Source organism: Glycine soja, chromosome 1 (genome assembly GCF_004193775.1).
Source record: "Glycine soja cultivar W05 chromosome 1, ASM419377v2, whole genome shotgun sequence".
Taxonomy (NCBI): Eukaryota; Viridiplantae; Streptophyta; class Magnoliopsida; order Fabales; family Fabaceae; genus Glycine; species Glycine soja.
In genome coordinates this window covers 55,736,586-55,750,128 of record NC_041002.1, presented here as the reverse complement: position 1 = coordinate 55,750,128, position 13,543 = coordinate 55,736,586, and the positions used below count along the sequence as shown (strand labels likewise).

General features: G+C 33.5%; 2 protein-coding genes and 1 long non-coding RNA gene across 3 annotated transcripts; 1 reads left to right on the top strand and 2 right to left on the bottom strand.

Annotated features, from left to right (window-relative positions):
• Positions 1-95: 95 nt before the first annotated feature.
• Positions 96-2,338, top strand: LOC114425301. Its single transcript, XR_003669211.1, has 3 exons — positions 96-220; positions 1,801-1,922; positions 2,128-2,338. It is a non-coding gene; the product is annotated as an uncharacterized LOC114425301 (long non-coding RNA).
• Positions 2,339-5,809: 3,471 nt separating this feature from the next.
• LOC114425291 lies at positions 5,810-6,924 on the bottom strand. Its single transcript, XM_028392163.1, has 3 exons — positions 6,620-6,924; positions 6,403-6,535; positions 5,810-6,330 (listed from the first exon to the last, which is right to left on the bottom strand). Exons 1-3 carry the CDS (start codon positions 6,778-6,780, stop codon positions 6,274-6,276), a joined length of 351 nt encoding a protein of 116 aa, XP_028247964.1. The 5' UTR covers positions 6,781-6,924; the 3' UTR covers positions 5,810-6,273.
• Positions 6,925-7,607: 683 nt separating this feature from the next.
• LOC114425231 (uncharacterized protein At5g41620-like) lies at positions 7,608-11,400 on the bottom strand. The gene is made up of 3 exons (XM_028392064.1): positions 10,897-11,400; positions 10,139-10,264; positions 7,608-9,429 (listed from the first exon to the last, which is right to left on the bottom strand). The coding sequence occupies exons 1-3, from the start codon at positions 11,257-11,259 to the stop codon at positions 7,918-7,920; spliced, it is 2,001 nt and encodes a 666-aa protein (XP_028247865.1). The 5' UTR covers positions 11,260-11,400; the 3' UTR covers positions 7,608-7,917.
• Between the last annotated feature and the right edge of the window lie 2,143 nt (positions 11,401-13,543).

The window sequence follows — 13,543 nt, the reverse complement described above, 5'->3', positions numbered from 1 at the left end:
TATTGAATTTTCATATTCGGGTGTGATTGTTGGGAGGCATAGTCCTTACTAGCTTACAACTTATTGATTTGGTTTGATAAGTGCAGTATTCTTGTCCCTGACAAATTCGAATGCTTTTGTTTATCAGCCAATGATGTCCTCTTACAACCTGAGGAAACTTTAAATTGTAATTTACCAGATGCAGAGGAAGTTGTGGCAATCACTGAGGCATCACTTTCAGGTTCTGTGATAACATGTGGATCTATTCCTTTTTTTCAATAGCTTGGATTGTTATTATTATTATCAAATCTCAGGCTTATGCTTCATGATCCCACTTGGTGTAGTTGGTTTCTTCTTGTGTCTTAAATACTGAATATAATAAAAAAAGATATAAATATTTACACGTATTTATCTGCTAGGTATATGAATCTTGAGTGACCAAGGTAGTTAAAATCTGCATTTTACCTTAATTTCCGAAGGGAGGTAAAAATACGCAAATTGTTAAGTTGATAGAGATCCAACACGCCATTCCAAAAGTGACCCATTTTGGTGTAGCCTCCAATCCACCTTGAGCTAACTTGATCTCCATCATTAGTCCTTGCAAAGCTTGCTTCACCCTCTTAGTCTTGGATCTATGGTCCAATGTCACACAGAGTGTCTTTGGGATGGCATGTTGAATCTCTATCGCATATTCATAATCCATACTCCATAAAATGTCATGCCTCATAACCTATAAAGTAGTAAAAAACTTGACAATTCCAAAACACAAGTACGTAACACATTACATGGCATATGACTTCAAAACCAAATGCAAATACTAATACTTTAATCCTAGAATCTAGATGTGGCTGTGTTGGTTCGAACAATCAACAGCAAAAGCCGAAAAGTGAAAAAACCCAAACCTGTATAGCAAACTAAGGTTCGAACAGAGGAAGAAGAATGATTGGAGAATAAAGGAAGAACTGTAAAGGAGAACAAAGGAAGAAGAATAGCAATTAGGGTTCACCGGTTCACCAAACAAATAAAATAAGAGAATGCTTCCAACAGTGTCGAGGGTGAGTTGTATTAGAGTATATATACTCTAATAAGTTGAGAGGGAAAACAAAAAAGTGGGTCAGCAAAAAATGAATTTGGTCAAATGTTCAAATGAATCGCCAAAGAAATCATAAAATCCTATGGTTTTTGTAATTTTAGGATTTAAATTTCAATTTTGCTAGGATTTTACCTCATGTTCAATGTTAACTATAATTTGAATTGTTGAAAGGGATAAAATCATAAAATTGTGGGAATTTACGATTTGAATCTCGAGTTTAACTACCATGTCTAGTTTTTTAAATTTTAAGAAGAAATTGATCATTCAGTTTTGTAATAGTAATGTAGACTAGAAAGTAGAAACTAACATCAAATGGATTTTGTCCAGGTAATATAGGAATGGTAAATTTAATGGCAAGGATATGTGGCTAAAGAGATTTGGCCTTTCTGTCGTAATGATTGGAACTTACTCGTGAGTTTGTGCTGTGGTCATTCTGTGACTATTAGTACTAGCAAATCAAATCTAACTACATCAAAACAAGTCCAACTGGTGAATCCATTGTGTGATTTGGAAACACTTTCTGATTACCTTCATTGATTATGATTTATGGATGCTTTCGGTGGTAATCATGACACAAGAATCTTACACGTTGCTGGTTGAAAATGAATATGTCCATCTGCAAACTGCATCTTCTGTGCACTAAAAATGTTTTCTATAAATATTTATGTGCGAATTTAGCTGTCACACTTTGTGATACGGTTCTTATGATTACAGTATTACTTTTGTAGGCGATGAAGCTTCTCATGGCAATGATTCATCATTGGACATGAGTTGGTCAAAAGTTCTTAGAGTTAGGACCATACATATAAGTTCTCCAATTCTTGCAGGAAAAAGTCCCTTCTTTTACAAGGTATGTTGCTGTACTATGCCTTGTGTTGCTTTTCTACTCAAATTCCTTTGTTGTTAATTTGCCTTTTAATTCTTGAGGTTGTTTCCAAGTACTCCAACATTAGATGACTCCTTGCTTTATGCTTCTTGTAATTGTTTTCAAATGTGACAAGAGAGTCTAAGCAACAAAATGTGACTCTTCAAATCCATGATTCTGGTGATTGCAGGATGTGTAATATTTCAATGAGAAGAATATTAAGTTCTTTTTTTCTCTTCTCCAAGAATTGATTGTATGAGCTGAAGGTTTTTGTTGCTTTGTCCACCCTCTCCTTTAATTTGTAGACTTTATAATGCTTGTTAGTTTTTTAATGTACAACTGTCAGCTAAAGCATTTTTCCTTTTTAAATTACCATTGGATCAGAAGAGGCTTCCGTTATAGACCTACTTAATTTCATGTATAGTAATACTTTATCAAGATCGACATCTGCTGCTGCATTGGATGTGCTGATGATGGCTGCAGATAAATTTGAGGTTGTGTCATGCATAAGGTATTGCAGTAGGATGTTGAGGTTAAATTTTATACGAAAGAAAAGTTATTAAAATTTATTAATTTTAAAAACTATAAATCTATCTAATTATATTATCCTTCTACTCTATTGATAGTTTATTCTTTTGTTTAATAAAAACATCAAAACATAATTGAAAGCGTGATTCCTGTGTGCGTGCTTCACTTTAGACTAATTTGGTAACAAATTAAAATTCTGAGAAATTATTTTGGTGATAAAAATTCTTTAGAAAATTAAAGTGATAAAAAATAATTTTTAAAAGACTAATATGCTGAATATAATAACTAATATGGTAACAAACATCAGGAAGCACCACACAGCTTCACTTTTTTATCAAACAAAAACCTCAAACTATATGAAAACGCTACCTTCACTTTTTTTAAAATTTAATCACCATATTAGTCTTTTAAAAATTATTTTTTATCACTTTAATTTTCTAAAGAATTTTTATCACCAAAATAATTTCTCAGAATTTTAATTTGTTACCAAATTAGTCTATAAAAATCTTTTTAATTTTAATAAAGACTTGTACGATGATATTTTAGATTTTTGAAAGAGTAACTCAGTAACATCGTTAAATCTTTGAAAGAATAATTTGGTAATAAGATTTTCGAAAGATTAATAGAATACTAAATTTTAGGAGATTAATGTAATGATACATGTAGTTTTAGAAAACGAATTGATTTTTGGATCGATATAAGTTGGGACCATTTGATGATTGATGCTAGCTATGATTTTTTTGGTCGTGATGAGCAGATGATACTTTTTGACGGATGTCAACTTTGGTTTTTTCCATTTAATGTCGGTCGGTGGTTATTTTTGCCGACTCCAACAATAACGTTATCATTATGCTCTTTTCTTTACTAGTGGAGAACATGGAAATCATACATATGATCTCCTTATTTGGTATTTAATTTCTAAACTTTAGTGAATGGCATTGATTATATCTCTCAAATCAATATTCAAGATGCTCCATTAAGATATGATCCGTATGCAACTACTAGTTTGTTTATTTTTTTATAGAAAAATAACATTTTTGCTCCATTCGGATTTAATTAAAAAATTTAGATATATCTGGTTGCTCGGCCCTTCTTCTTGGTCAAGTTTTTATTTGATAAAGAGGAAGAAATAAGAAAAGAACAAACCTTCGTGGGCAATGCATGTTTCAACGAGGGTATGAAACGTGACCAAACCTCAACCCCACAGATCAGCAATAGACTGTTTAGTGGAGAGAGAAGATGGGAAGAAAATATAAGCTTTCCCAATTAATATTAAAGAGGGGATCTAGACAAAAGTTAGAGAAGAATTTAATATATTTTTTTCTCCATTTTTCTCTAAACCTTTGAACACTAAACAATAGAGGTGTGTATGATTTCTATTTCCAAAAACTCTTCTTAATTTTTAGAAGAAAAAAAAAACAAAGAAAACAGATATTTACACCAAATTCACGTCTCGTTATATGTTGCACTTGCATCCTTAAGCTAGTAACTGTTTCTGTTTTCTTAATTATTTAAACAATCGTTTTAGTTTTTAAAAACGCTTTTGTCTGTTTCGGTTTTTCATTTATTCCAAAAGGAGCAAAAATTTTGAATGCGGAAACTGCAGAGATGACTGCTAAAATGTTGTTACTGTTGACGAATCTATTGCCATTGCAGCGTTGAAATAGAGGATGCAAATGTTGCCCTAGTCGGCTTGTACTCCTCCACATGTAAGCTTATTACTTTTTACATAATCATTAAGGATCTCTTTTGAATAAGATAAATAAACGGTATAATAATATGAGATTACATTTTTATATTTTATTTTAATTTAAAAATATTTCATATTAATTCATTTTTATTTTTTCTACTCTACCTAACGGACCATAAATGAAGTGGAATGGCTTTTACACCTCATCCTCACTAAACGTTGCACTTCACAAAATCATGACAATATCATAAAAAAAAGTAGAATAATTATGTTGTTTATCTTTATCATAAAAAAAACTTTATTGGTAACTGCTTACTCAATTTTATAATCGCATGTCTACATGGCAAGGGTAACTTTAGTCGTGGTATATAGTAGTTTGTTTTCCTTTCTTAGTGATCCAGATTTTTGCTTTAGGAGCGTGCAACCGTTGCATATATTTATTTTTCTCTTGCCATGCGAACTTACTATTAGGATCCATTGCTAGGAACAAAATAAGTTGGTAAGAAACAGGGTAAATGAAAATAAGAAAGACGAATAAAATTATCTAAGAAATAGAGCGAAAATAAAAAACAATTAGTTTAAAAGAAGAAGGGAAAAAGGCAAATATAAAGAAATAAAAATATGAGAAATAAAATATAAATAATTAATAAACTTTACAGCTTTAAATTTTTCTCCTCTGATTCTTTTTTATTTCTCACTTATTTATCTTTTCCACGTTATTTCCCCTTTATCAAACAAGGGTACATCGTGTGTCCCGTTGTGAAAAATTAATGTTGATCTTAAGACCTTTCTAGAACTCGTGGTTGAGTACAAGAATTTAACTTTTCTAAAACTTGCTTTATTCCCTCCTATTATTCTGTATTCCCACGGAAGATGAGATTGTATCTTGTGTGACATAAGGGGTATCTGTGAAGCTACACATAGCTAACGAGTGAAACCCGGATTTTCAAATGGGTTATAATATTTACACAATAATAATTCCTCTTATTATCTACTTTAAAAATAATCAATCGTTTAAATTATATTCAACAATTTATTTTACATATCCAAAATAATAATAATAATAATGCCTTGACGCTTTCTCTCCCTATCCCTCTTTTCTTTTCCTTTTTTTCTAACATTGTTTAGTTGTGAGGAAGAAAAGGGTGAAATGAATAAGTGGGAAAAGAAAGTTAATATTTGAGAAATAGGTTAAAAATAGATATTGTTTTCGGACTTATATATGTTTTTATTCTGTAAGTGTTTTTTCATTTTTAATTCTTACAAGTTTATTTTTATAATTTTAGTTTATATAAGTTTGCATTTTTAAAAAATTTTATCTTTGTAAGGGTTTTTCTTCATTTTTAATTCCAATAAATTTATATTTTTTAATTTTAATCTCTTTAAGATTTTAATTTTTTTTTATTTATAGTCTCAAAAAATTCACGTGCTTAATTGAAAAACAAACTTACATGTTGAATTAATGAGAAAAGGCTCCATTGTTGTTTCTTTTCTGCATTTCCATCAACGGGCTTTCCGTGAGCTATGAAAATGTCGGAGCTGAGACTCTCCCCTTTTTTCAAAACTGGAATCGAAAACGCCTCTCTTGCGTGGCAAGTGCTATAAAACATCATGTTTTGCAGCAGCTTGCGTAAGACCACTCAGCAACTTCATGTACCACATTAAAAAAATTACTATTACATATGAATCTTTTCAACTGATGGCAGAGATTGTATCAGACGCCAAATCAAGTATTAGCACACGAGACATACATTAATCCATAAATATTTCAATCGTTGAGTAATTGCATGGGCAAAGTCTACAATTGAAAGCGTCAAGTTTCAACGTTTCAACAGGGAGACGAAAAATTAAATAAAACCAACAGATGATTTGCTGTCACCTCTAGCAGATATGGATGGCACCAAAAAAACCCATCTACAAGACAGATAATTTGGAGATATCTGGATAGCTTTTTTTCTATCTCCTAATCATTTTGCCTTATTCTCAGCCCTATTGCTTCACACGCTACAATCCTGCTGCTACAGGTCTTGACAAGAGAACATCATCAATTATTGCAAGGAATCCACCATGACAAAAGAGGGTACTGTTGATACTGAATCTCCTATGTTATGTGTATCTTTACACGGGTTCATAGAGGCCTAAGATATGTCCATCAATACACCGCATAGCTGCAACCTGATCACAGGAAAATCACATCAGACCTTATAAGTCCTCAGTAATATCAAAGCTATGAATGAATTACAATACCTTTCCATGGACCTCATATTTGATGGGTCCATCTAGTTCAGCTCCTAACGCCATTAATTTAGTTACTGTACTGTTCATATCAGGAACAGTAAATGACAGAAGCGATGAGTACCCTTTCTGTGTGGCTTGCTCACTGTGGAATTGAAAGTTAATCAAGGGTACTTTGGAATGAACAAATTATCGAACAGATGGAGGGCATGAGAAAAAGGAAGAGTACTTGGGAGAATGCATGAGGGCAAGCTTGAGAGAACCGGATTGGAGTTCGGCCCAACGAAGGCTGCAGACATTGATGCTGAAGTCCAAGCCTTCGGAGTAGAAGCGTGCGGCTTTTGGAACATCCTTGTGTAGTTGTAATATCCACCTGAACGACGCTGCCATCAGAGACACTGTCTGCGTTTCGATTTTCTTCTCAGACACACGTGTGGTCTGCTGTGCTGGATTGGATCTCACTCCCAGTCACGGTCAAGCCTCTTCAATTGGATTCTACCATTGGGCCCGCCCAATTTGGCCCATTTATATATTTTTTTCTTGACGATTATGACAGGACTTCATGATATAGAGATCTTCATGATTATTGATTAGCTTCTATTTTACCTTATTCTTTGTTAATTAATATATGTAAAATCGTTTTTAAAATATATTTCTCTTAAGTTTAAATATCTAAAATAATAAGTTGAGTGTACCTAAATTGATCATAATTAGGAACATTTTTTTATCGACAAATATTAATAATTAATTTATTAATGAAAAGAATTTAAACTCACAATTTTTTTCTCCTTCCATCGGTCATCAAATCAATTCTATAACTCGGAGCACACTTAAAAAAAATAAACAGAATGCTAGTCTATTATTTGAACCTAACCCCACAAATTAATAATTAATAATTGAACAACAAACTTATTTAAATTCTCATTCATATTTAGTTATCACTCGTTTTGTAAGTTTGTTCTTTAGAAACTCTTTTGTAAGTTATTCATACTATTTGTATGAAAACTTTTGTAGATAAAAAAATAACTTCAGATAATCTTCGTGTAAACTACTCTTGTAAAAAAAAAAAAAAAAAAACTACTCATGTAACTTACAAAAGGAAAAATGGTGATGCTGATGCCCAAACCAACATATATAATTATGGATTAATAATATTCATGAATCAATTCATGGTTGATCTTACTAACCCGCCAGCTTGAAATTTTGGAGCAAGCATGTCATAATAATAAAGAGATGAACCAAAAAAACTACTATCCAAAATTGTATATTGTTTTTTCACTTCTCAAAACTCGATCCGATTCTTTTAGCTACATGCGTGACGACATCTACAGTAGTACATATAGAATAATAAAACCCAAAGGAGAAATATGTTACACATACAAAGTAAAATTATGAACAAAGCAAAAGTTGCACCCGAAGGAAGAGACGAGAGGGAAGTGTAATGACCACCATCAACAGGATGCAAATTCCCCACCGCTTAGTACCTTTAGCCCGAATTCTCCAACATGTTATGTTTATAAACCACCTCTAAAAGGAACCTTTCAAGGCTTTTAAACACGATCTCTGCCCCTTGGACCTAGCTTCAAGAAGCTTTGCTTTCAAAGTATTACTCTCCTTTGACCCTGAAGGCACTTTGGAAGCCTCGGATATGTCAAGGTCTTGGGATGCAAGTTTTGCCATCCACTGCTTCACAGGGCTTGCCTGATTTCTCCATCCAGCATTGCTGCAAGAAGCCTCACCGTAATTATTTTCAGCGTGCATATTGCCACCTTCGGATGCCAAAAGCTGACCTCTTATGAGATTATCGATAATGTGATTTTTACTGGAGTTGTTCAATTCAGCGGGGTTATTTTTTCTTTCAGAATCATCATTTTCGTAAATCTCAAAGTGTTCAGACCTTTCAGATACAGTTCCTTCAACTGGCCTAGTATCTGTGATCTTCCCCTGATCTGCATCAATTGACTGGGACTTCTTATTTGAATCAGATGACATGGCCCAAGCCATCTGTTCTTCAAACTTCACTTGCAGGCTAGATGGGCTACGATGTTTTAACCCTTCTCGTGGTATTGGTTTTTTCTTTCTTTGGTTGGTTTTCGATGTCTCCTTAAAAATTTTGTCGACAGGCTCTTCTTCATATACCTTAGATCCCTTGTTGCTTGGCTTATTCAACTCAAAACAATTTGAATCACTGCCCACAGAATCATCGTCATCACCAACCTCTTGTGGTGCACTGACACGATCATTCAATGGTACAGATTCCAAGGAATTACGGCGATTCCTTACTGCAACATTTTCTGAACCCCTACTATTTTGTTTAGCTTTAAGGAAAGTCTCTATTTCAAGACTTAGTTTATCGACTATGGACTTGTCCGTAAAACCATTCTGACCTGCTTCCAGCTGCATTTGCATACGTTCATCCAGCCACGATTCAGATATGTGGAGGATCAAACGATCCTGATCAGCCCCTTGAACCCAATCCTTATCAGACTTGTGTTTGACAGTATGCACCTCCCGTTCGTATTCATTTATTCCCCTGGCAAATTCATCACATAGGTCCTCCAATAGTTTTCTTCTTGTTCTCTCTTGATTCAATTCTTTTACAGCGCTAGTCAGAGATGACTTCACCTCAGAAAGATCCCGAGCTAGTTTCCTGTGTATGCTCTCTGATCGTTTTCTTAATTTCCTCTCATCCTCAAGTTCATCCCTAACTGATTGAACGGCAGCATGGAGTCGATCCTGCTCCTTACTCTTCCGAACCAATTTATCCTCTGCAATTTGCTTCATCAGGTCATCAATCTCATGGCGATCTGCTTGTCGGTCTCGAAGCAACTCTTTGATCCGAACGCGTGCATGATCTAGTTCTGATTTTAATGCTTTTATCAATGAAATGTTAGAAGCATGTTGTTCTTCCAAGCTCCATATTCTATTTAGCACTTTTAGCAGTTCCGTAGATGTTTTGAGACTATAGTGCGGATCCCCAATCCTTCCCTTAAATTCCAAGGAACTAGTAGGAGTGGCTCCAGGATTATAGGGTGTCATCTGCAACTCAAGAAAGGACAAGCACAGGATTCAATAAAGTATCGGATATTTATCAAAACAATAGACAAGCTGCTAGAGTAAAGTAGGGATAAATATTAACTATCCTTCGTACACAACAGATGATGAATGATCAGCCTAGTATTTGCAGTAAATATTTGAGAATACACTCTCTGGCACAAGAAGGTAGTTCTAGCACTAATGTTTAGAAAGACCTACACTTCAGTGGGAATTTATTCTGAAATATATCTACAATTTTGAAATTGTTTCATTCTTTAGACAAACTTCATGATTTATTACATATGTTCTATTTATAGATATCATTCTGAAAAATTATTTTGGCAGCAAACTAAGTACAACATAGCTGTTATTGGTATGTTATTCGTTATATTATATAAAATTAGTTATTGACAGAATTTCTCTGTACGAGGGAAATTGCTTACTCATAATAATTTTTATTTCTCCCATGATACACTGATAGACTATTATCCAGAGAACTCCTAAAGCCTAGTCGATCTTGTACATTGAAATTGTGACTACTATGTATATATCCACATTATACAATTCCAAGATGCCAAATTGGTAGATCACGCAAAAGAAACATGTTTACTTTGAAGGATATTATCATGTGCCTCTTTATATTTAAGTTTTAATAGTGTTAGCCAGTACTGTAGAGAAGAAAAAGGAGGTTTGGGGCAAGGTTGATGCACACCTCCATGGAACTACCGTAACTTGCTGGAGATAAAGGTTGTAGTGCATGATTATTTCTCTCAATTGCCCGATGATGCTGCATTAGAGATGCTGCAACATGCCTCCTCAAACTGCTTGCACTAGCAGGCTGATGAAAGAGCAGAGAAATATCAGTTTAAATGACTTCAGATGTGCCTCTACAAATGATTCAAAAATGTCAATGAGAACTGCTGTCTCCATTACCACTCACAAGGTTAGAGGAAGTGCATGACTTCACATTACCATCTAAACATGTGTCAATGCTTATAGACGCAACACGGAATTAAAATTTTCATTTACAACTACCAAGGCAATTATTATCTGATCTTCAAAGAAGGCATCACGACCATAATCCAAAAAAAAAGTGAAAGCAGGTACTGATTACACAAAACGAAAGAGGAAGTTTTATGGGAAAATGTCCGTTCATAGGCAGCATCAGCATAAAATAAGCAAAAGAAATCAGGTACATTAAAATTCACCCAATTTAGATTCAATGTACCCTGTAAAAAACAGACAAGTGAGGAAGTTTTCCAAATAAAGTATAAATCGCAGATGCTGAAACAACATTTGTCATTAATATCATAAACGACAAGTCAACATAGATACTGTAAAGAGAGAGAGAAAAAAACTATTATTATTTCTTAACCTAGTAGTAGTAGTAGTAGTAGTAAACATAAATCCCCAACAGCCTTCAAGGATCATGAAGTGAATCTTGCATCGCCAAGAGAAAAGAAGGAGTACCTGATCGGGGGAACTGGGAGAAGCATCAGCCAAAAAGTTGGAGATGTCCGGAGCCCTGTCCTTATGAAGGATGTAATGGTGGTGGCGGCGAAGTCTGGGATCAGCGCCAGCTCCGCCGGCAGCAGCAGCGGAAGCGTTGTTAGCAGAACGATGATGATGCATTTGAAAGAGTGGGAAAGAGTGGTTGAATTCCCAGAGAGCCGCGGCGAGCTTTCTAGCAGAAACAGAAAGAACGCTGCTGCTATGGTAGTTGTGAGTGTGAGTTGGAGTGCAGGGGCCCCTACTTTTCCCTACCAATACCCCTCGCCTTAACTTTTCTCCCAATTTTTCCACCTTTTCCGCTTCACCTTCCTCGCTTTTCATCTCTCTCTACCACCTTTATTTATGGCTCTCTCTCTCTCTCATCGACTTACCTTTTATCTTTTCATTTATTATTTTCTTTTCCCTTTTTGTTATTGTTAATACACGTGGGTGCGTCTAATGCTGTGTCTGGCGTCGAAATTCATGATTCATTGCCTCACTGTCATTGAACCTACTCTCTCCTTTAATCCTAGTCTTTAGCTACCTCACCGGCGCATTCAACAATTATTATTAACCCACGCGCTCTCACCACCACCTTGCTTTCTTTTATTTATTTATTTGCTTCATATTAGACAATGCTCCAAGAATATCAATATTCTTTAACAACAGAAAAAATAACTTTAATAATTATAACCTGATCGATCTTATTTTCTTGAGACTCATTAACCTCTTGTTTATTTTGTAAGAAATAAAAATAAACTTCGTATTTACGTTATACTCTTATTTTTATAATTTTTAAATCAAGTCTTTTTATAATAATTTTATTATTAATCTAACTCTTCTTATATCATCTAATACGTGAATCAACTAATTTAAAACTATTCTAGATTAACCAAATATCTCATATTCAATATCAACTGTGTTAAACACTACTAGACAAGAAAACAATCACCTTATAAATTAATTACCTGAACGCGGGTTTTGTTTCCTTATAATACCATTGATGTTCCAGTTGAATGATGCACCCATTACGTTTGACCCTAAAAAAAACGCTAAGAGTTAGAAAACATTAATGACTTGACCGAACTTCTTATTCGTAAAATTACTCAGATAAAGTTTCTTTTTATGTGATTTTATTTGTAAAATGTATGAGAAGAAATAAGAACAACTACTATTTTTCCTAAAAAGGAAAAGAAAAAAACTACTGTTGACACGAGTAAAATTGTGCTTACAAATTTCAAGTTTTAAAGATAAAAAAAATATGGAGAGAAGAATACATCTTACTAAAAGTAACTATTCGAATTTTCTTACATAAATTAGTCATTAGTTAAATTAACATACAGGATGAATAACAGTAAAAGTATACATTGTAAACATATATTTACACTAACATTGTTGAACAATTATACTTATTTCATAGACAACTTTGTATATCTAGTGACATGTCATGTTGCTATGAATGGTAGTAGTAGCTAATTTAATAAGTATGCCAAAAATTTCAAACTTTCATTGGAAAAAAATACATTTATATCTAATAACCTTTAAATGTCATTGAGAAACGGCGGAAGGACCAATATTTATCTCAATAATGTTATTTTTGTTGAGAAGTAGATAGATATGTCAGACTTTAAACCTTGTTAAGAAAATATACATATTATAATATATAAGATTTGTTAACCTAAATCCATTTGTTTTTTATAATATATATGTTAGTAAATTATAATTAATCTTAAAATGTAGTTGAATGTAACTTGTTAACATACTTTAAAAAATAAGTAAGTATATATTAACAAATACCTATGAGATTTGTTAATAACTACGAAATTTAAATTTAAATGATAGTTAATTTTGGCTAAGAATAATTAAAATTTCTTTATTTTAATGTTGTTTTTAATAAAATAATGAGGAATTTAATATCATGTGAATTTTTTATTAGTAGGATTCAAAAGAAATAAATTACAAGTGTTTTAGAGAAAAATTAATGCAAAAACTTGAATAAAAAGTTGAAAACAGAGATAACTCGCATAGCGTACAAATTAGGCTCAGCACACATCCTTACTTAGTGGTCAAGCTTAAGCTTAACGTGGAAAAAAATCCACAAAGAAGCACAAAGGCACCCTTAGCACGAAATCTTGCGCTAAGCGCGTGAACGCCTCGTTAAGCCCAGACATTGTCGCGCTTAGCGCGTTATCATTCTGCTAAGCCTAGAAGGGGTGCGCTTAGCACGAGGTCGCGTGGATTTTAAGCTATCTCGGACCTATAAAATGAGTAGGAAGCAAAGGAGAAAGACACACCGAGACTTAGAGCTTTCTATTAAATACATCCAAAGCCTAAGCATCTCTCATAGGAAAAATCTCTTTCTCTAACCATTCTCTCATCTTCCTTTATCCATCTATTTTCTTCTTCCATCTATATTAATCCCTAAAGTGTAAAGTCTCTCATAACTATGAGAGGCTAAATCTCCTCTTTTGGGAGCCTAGCAACTAACACCCTTATAATGTAACTTCTTTTAATATCTATTAAAATGCAATTTTTGTTTCTATTGTTTCTTTTATGTTCTTCATTGTATTGTATGGTCTGATCATCCATGCATTTGTATAGGGATTATACATTGAAAAATGATAAT

Bases quoted from the DNA above. Each gene is read 5' to 3' on its own strand.
- LOC114425291 (XM_028392163.1), bottom strand. From the start codon at position 6,780: ATGGCAGCGTCGTTCAGGTGGATATTACAACTACACAAGGATGTTCCA. The intron at 6,536-6,619 runs GTACTCTTCCTT...TCAATTCCACAG, and splicing joins GCCCTCATGCATTCTCCCAA to TGAGCAAGCCACACAGAAAG. The intron at 6,331-6,402 runs GTATTGTAATTC...TCCTGTGATCAG, and splicing joins AATATGAGGTCCATGGAAAG to GTTGCAGCTATGCGGTGTAT.
- LOC114425231 (XM_028392064.1), bottom strand. From the start codon at position 11,259: ATGAAAAGCGAGGAAGGTGAAGCGGAAAAGGTGGAAAAATTGGGAGAA. The intron at 10,265-10,896 runs GTACTCCTTCTT...CTCTTTCATCAG, and splicing joins CTCCCAGTTCCCCCGATCAG to CCTGCTAGTGCAAGCAGTTT. The intron at 9,430-10,138 runs GTGTGCATCAAC...CTTGAGTTGCAG, and splicing joins GTTACGGTAGTTCCATGGAG to ATGACACCCTATAATCCTGG.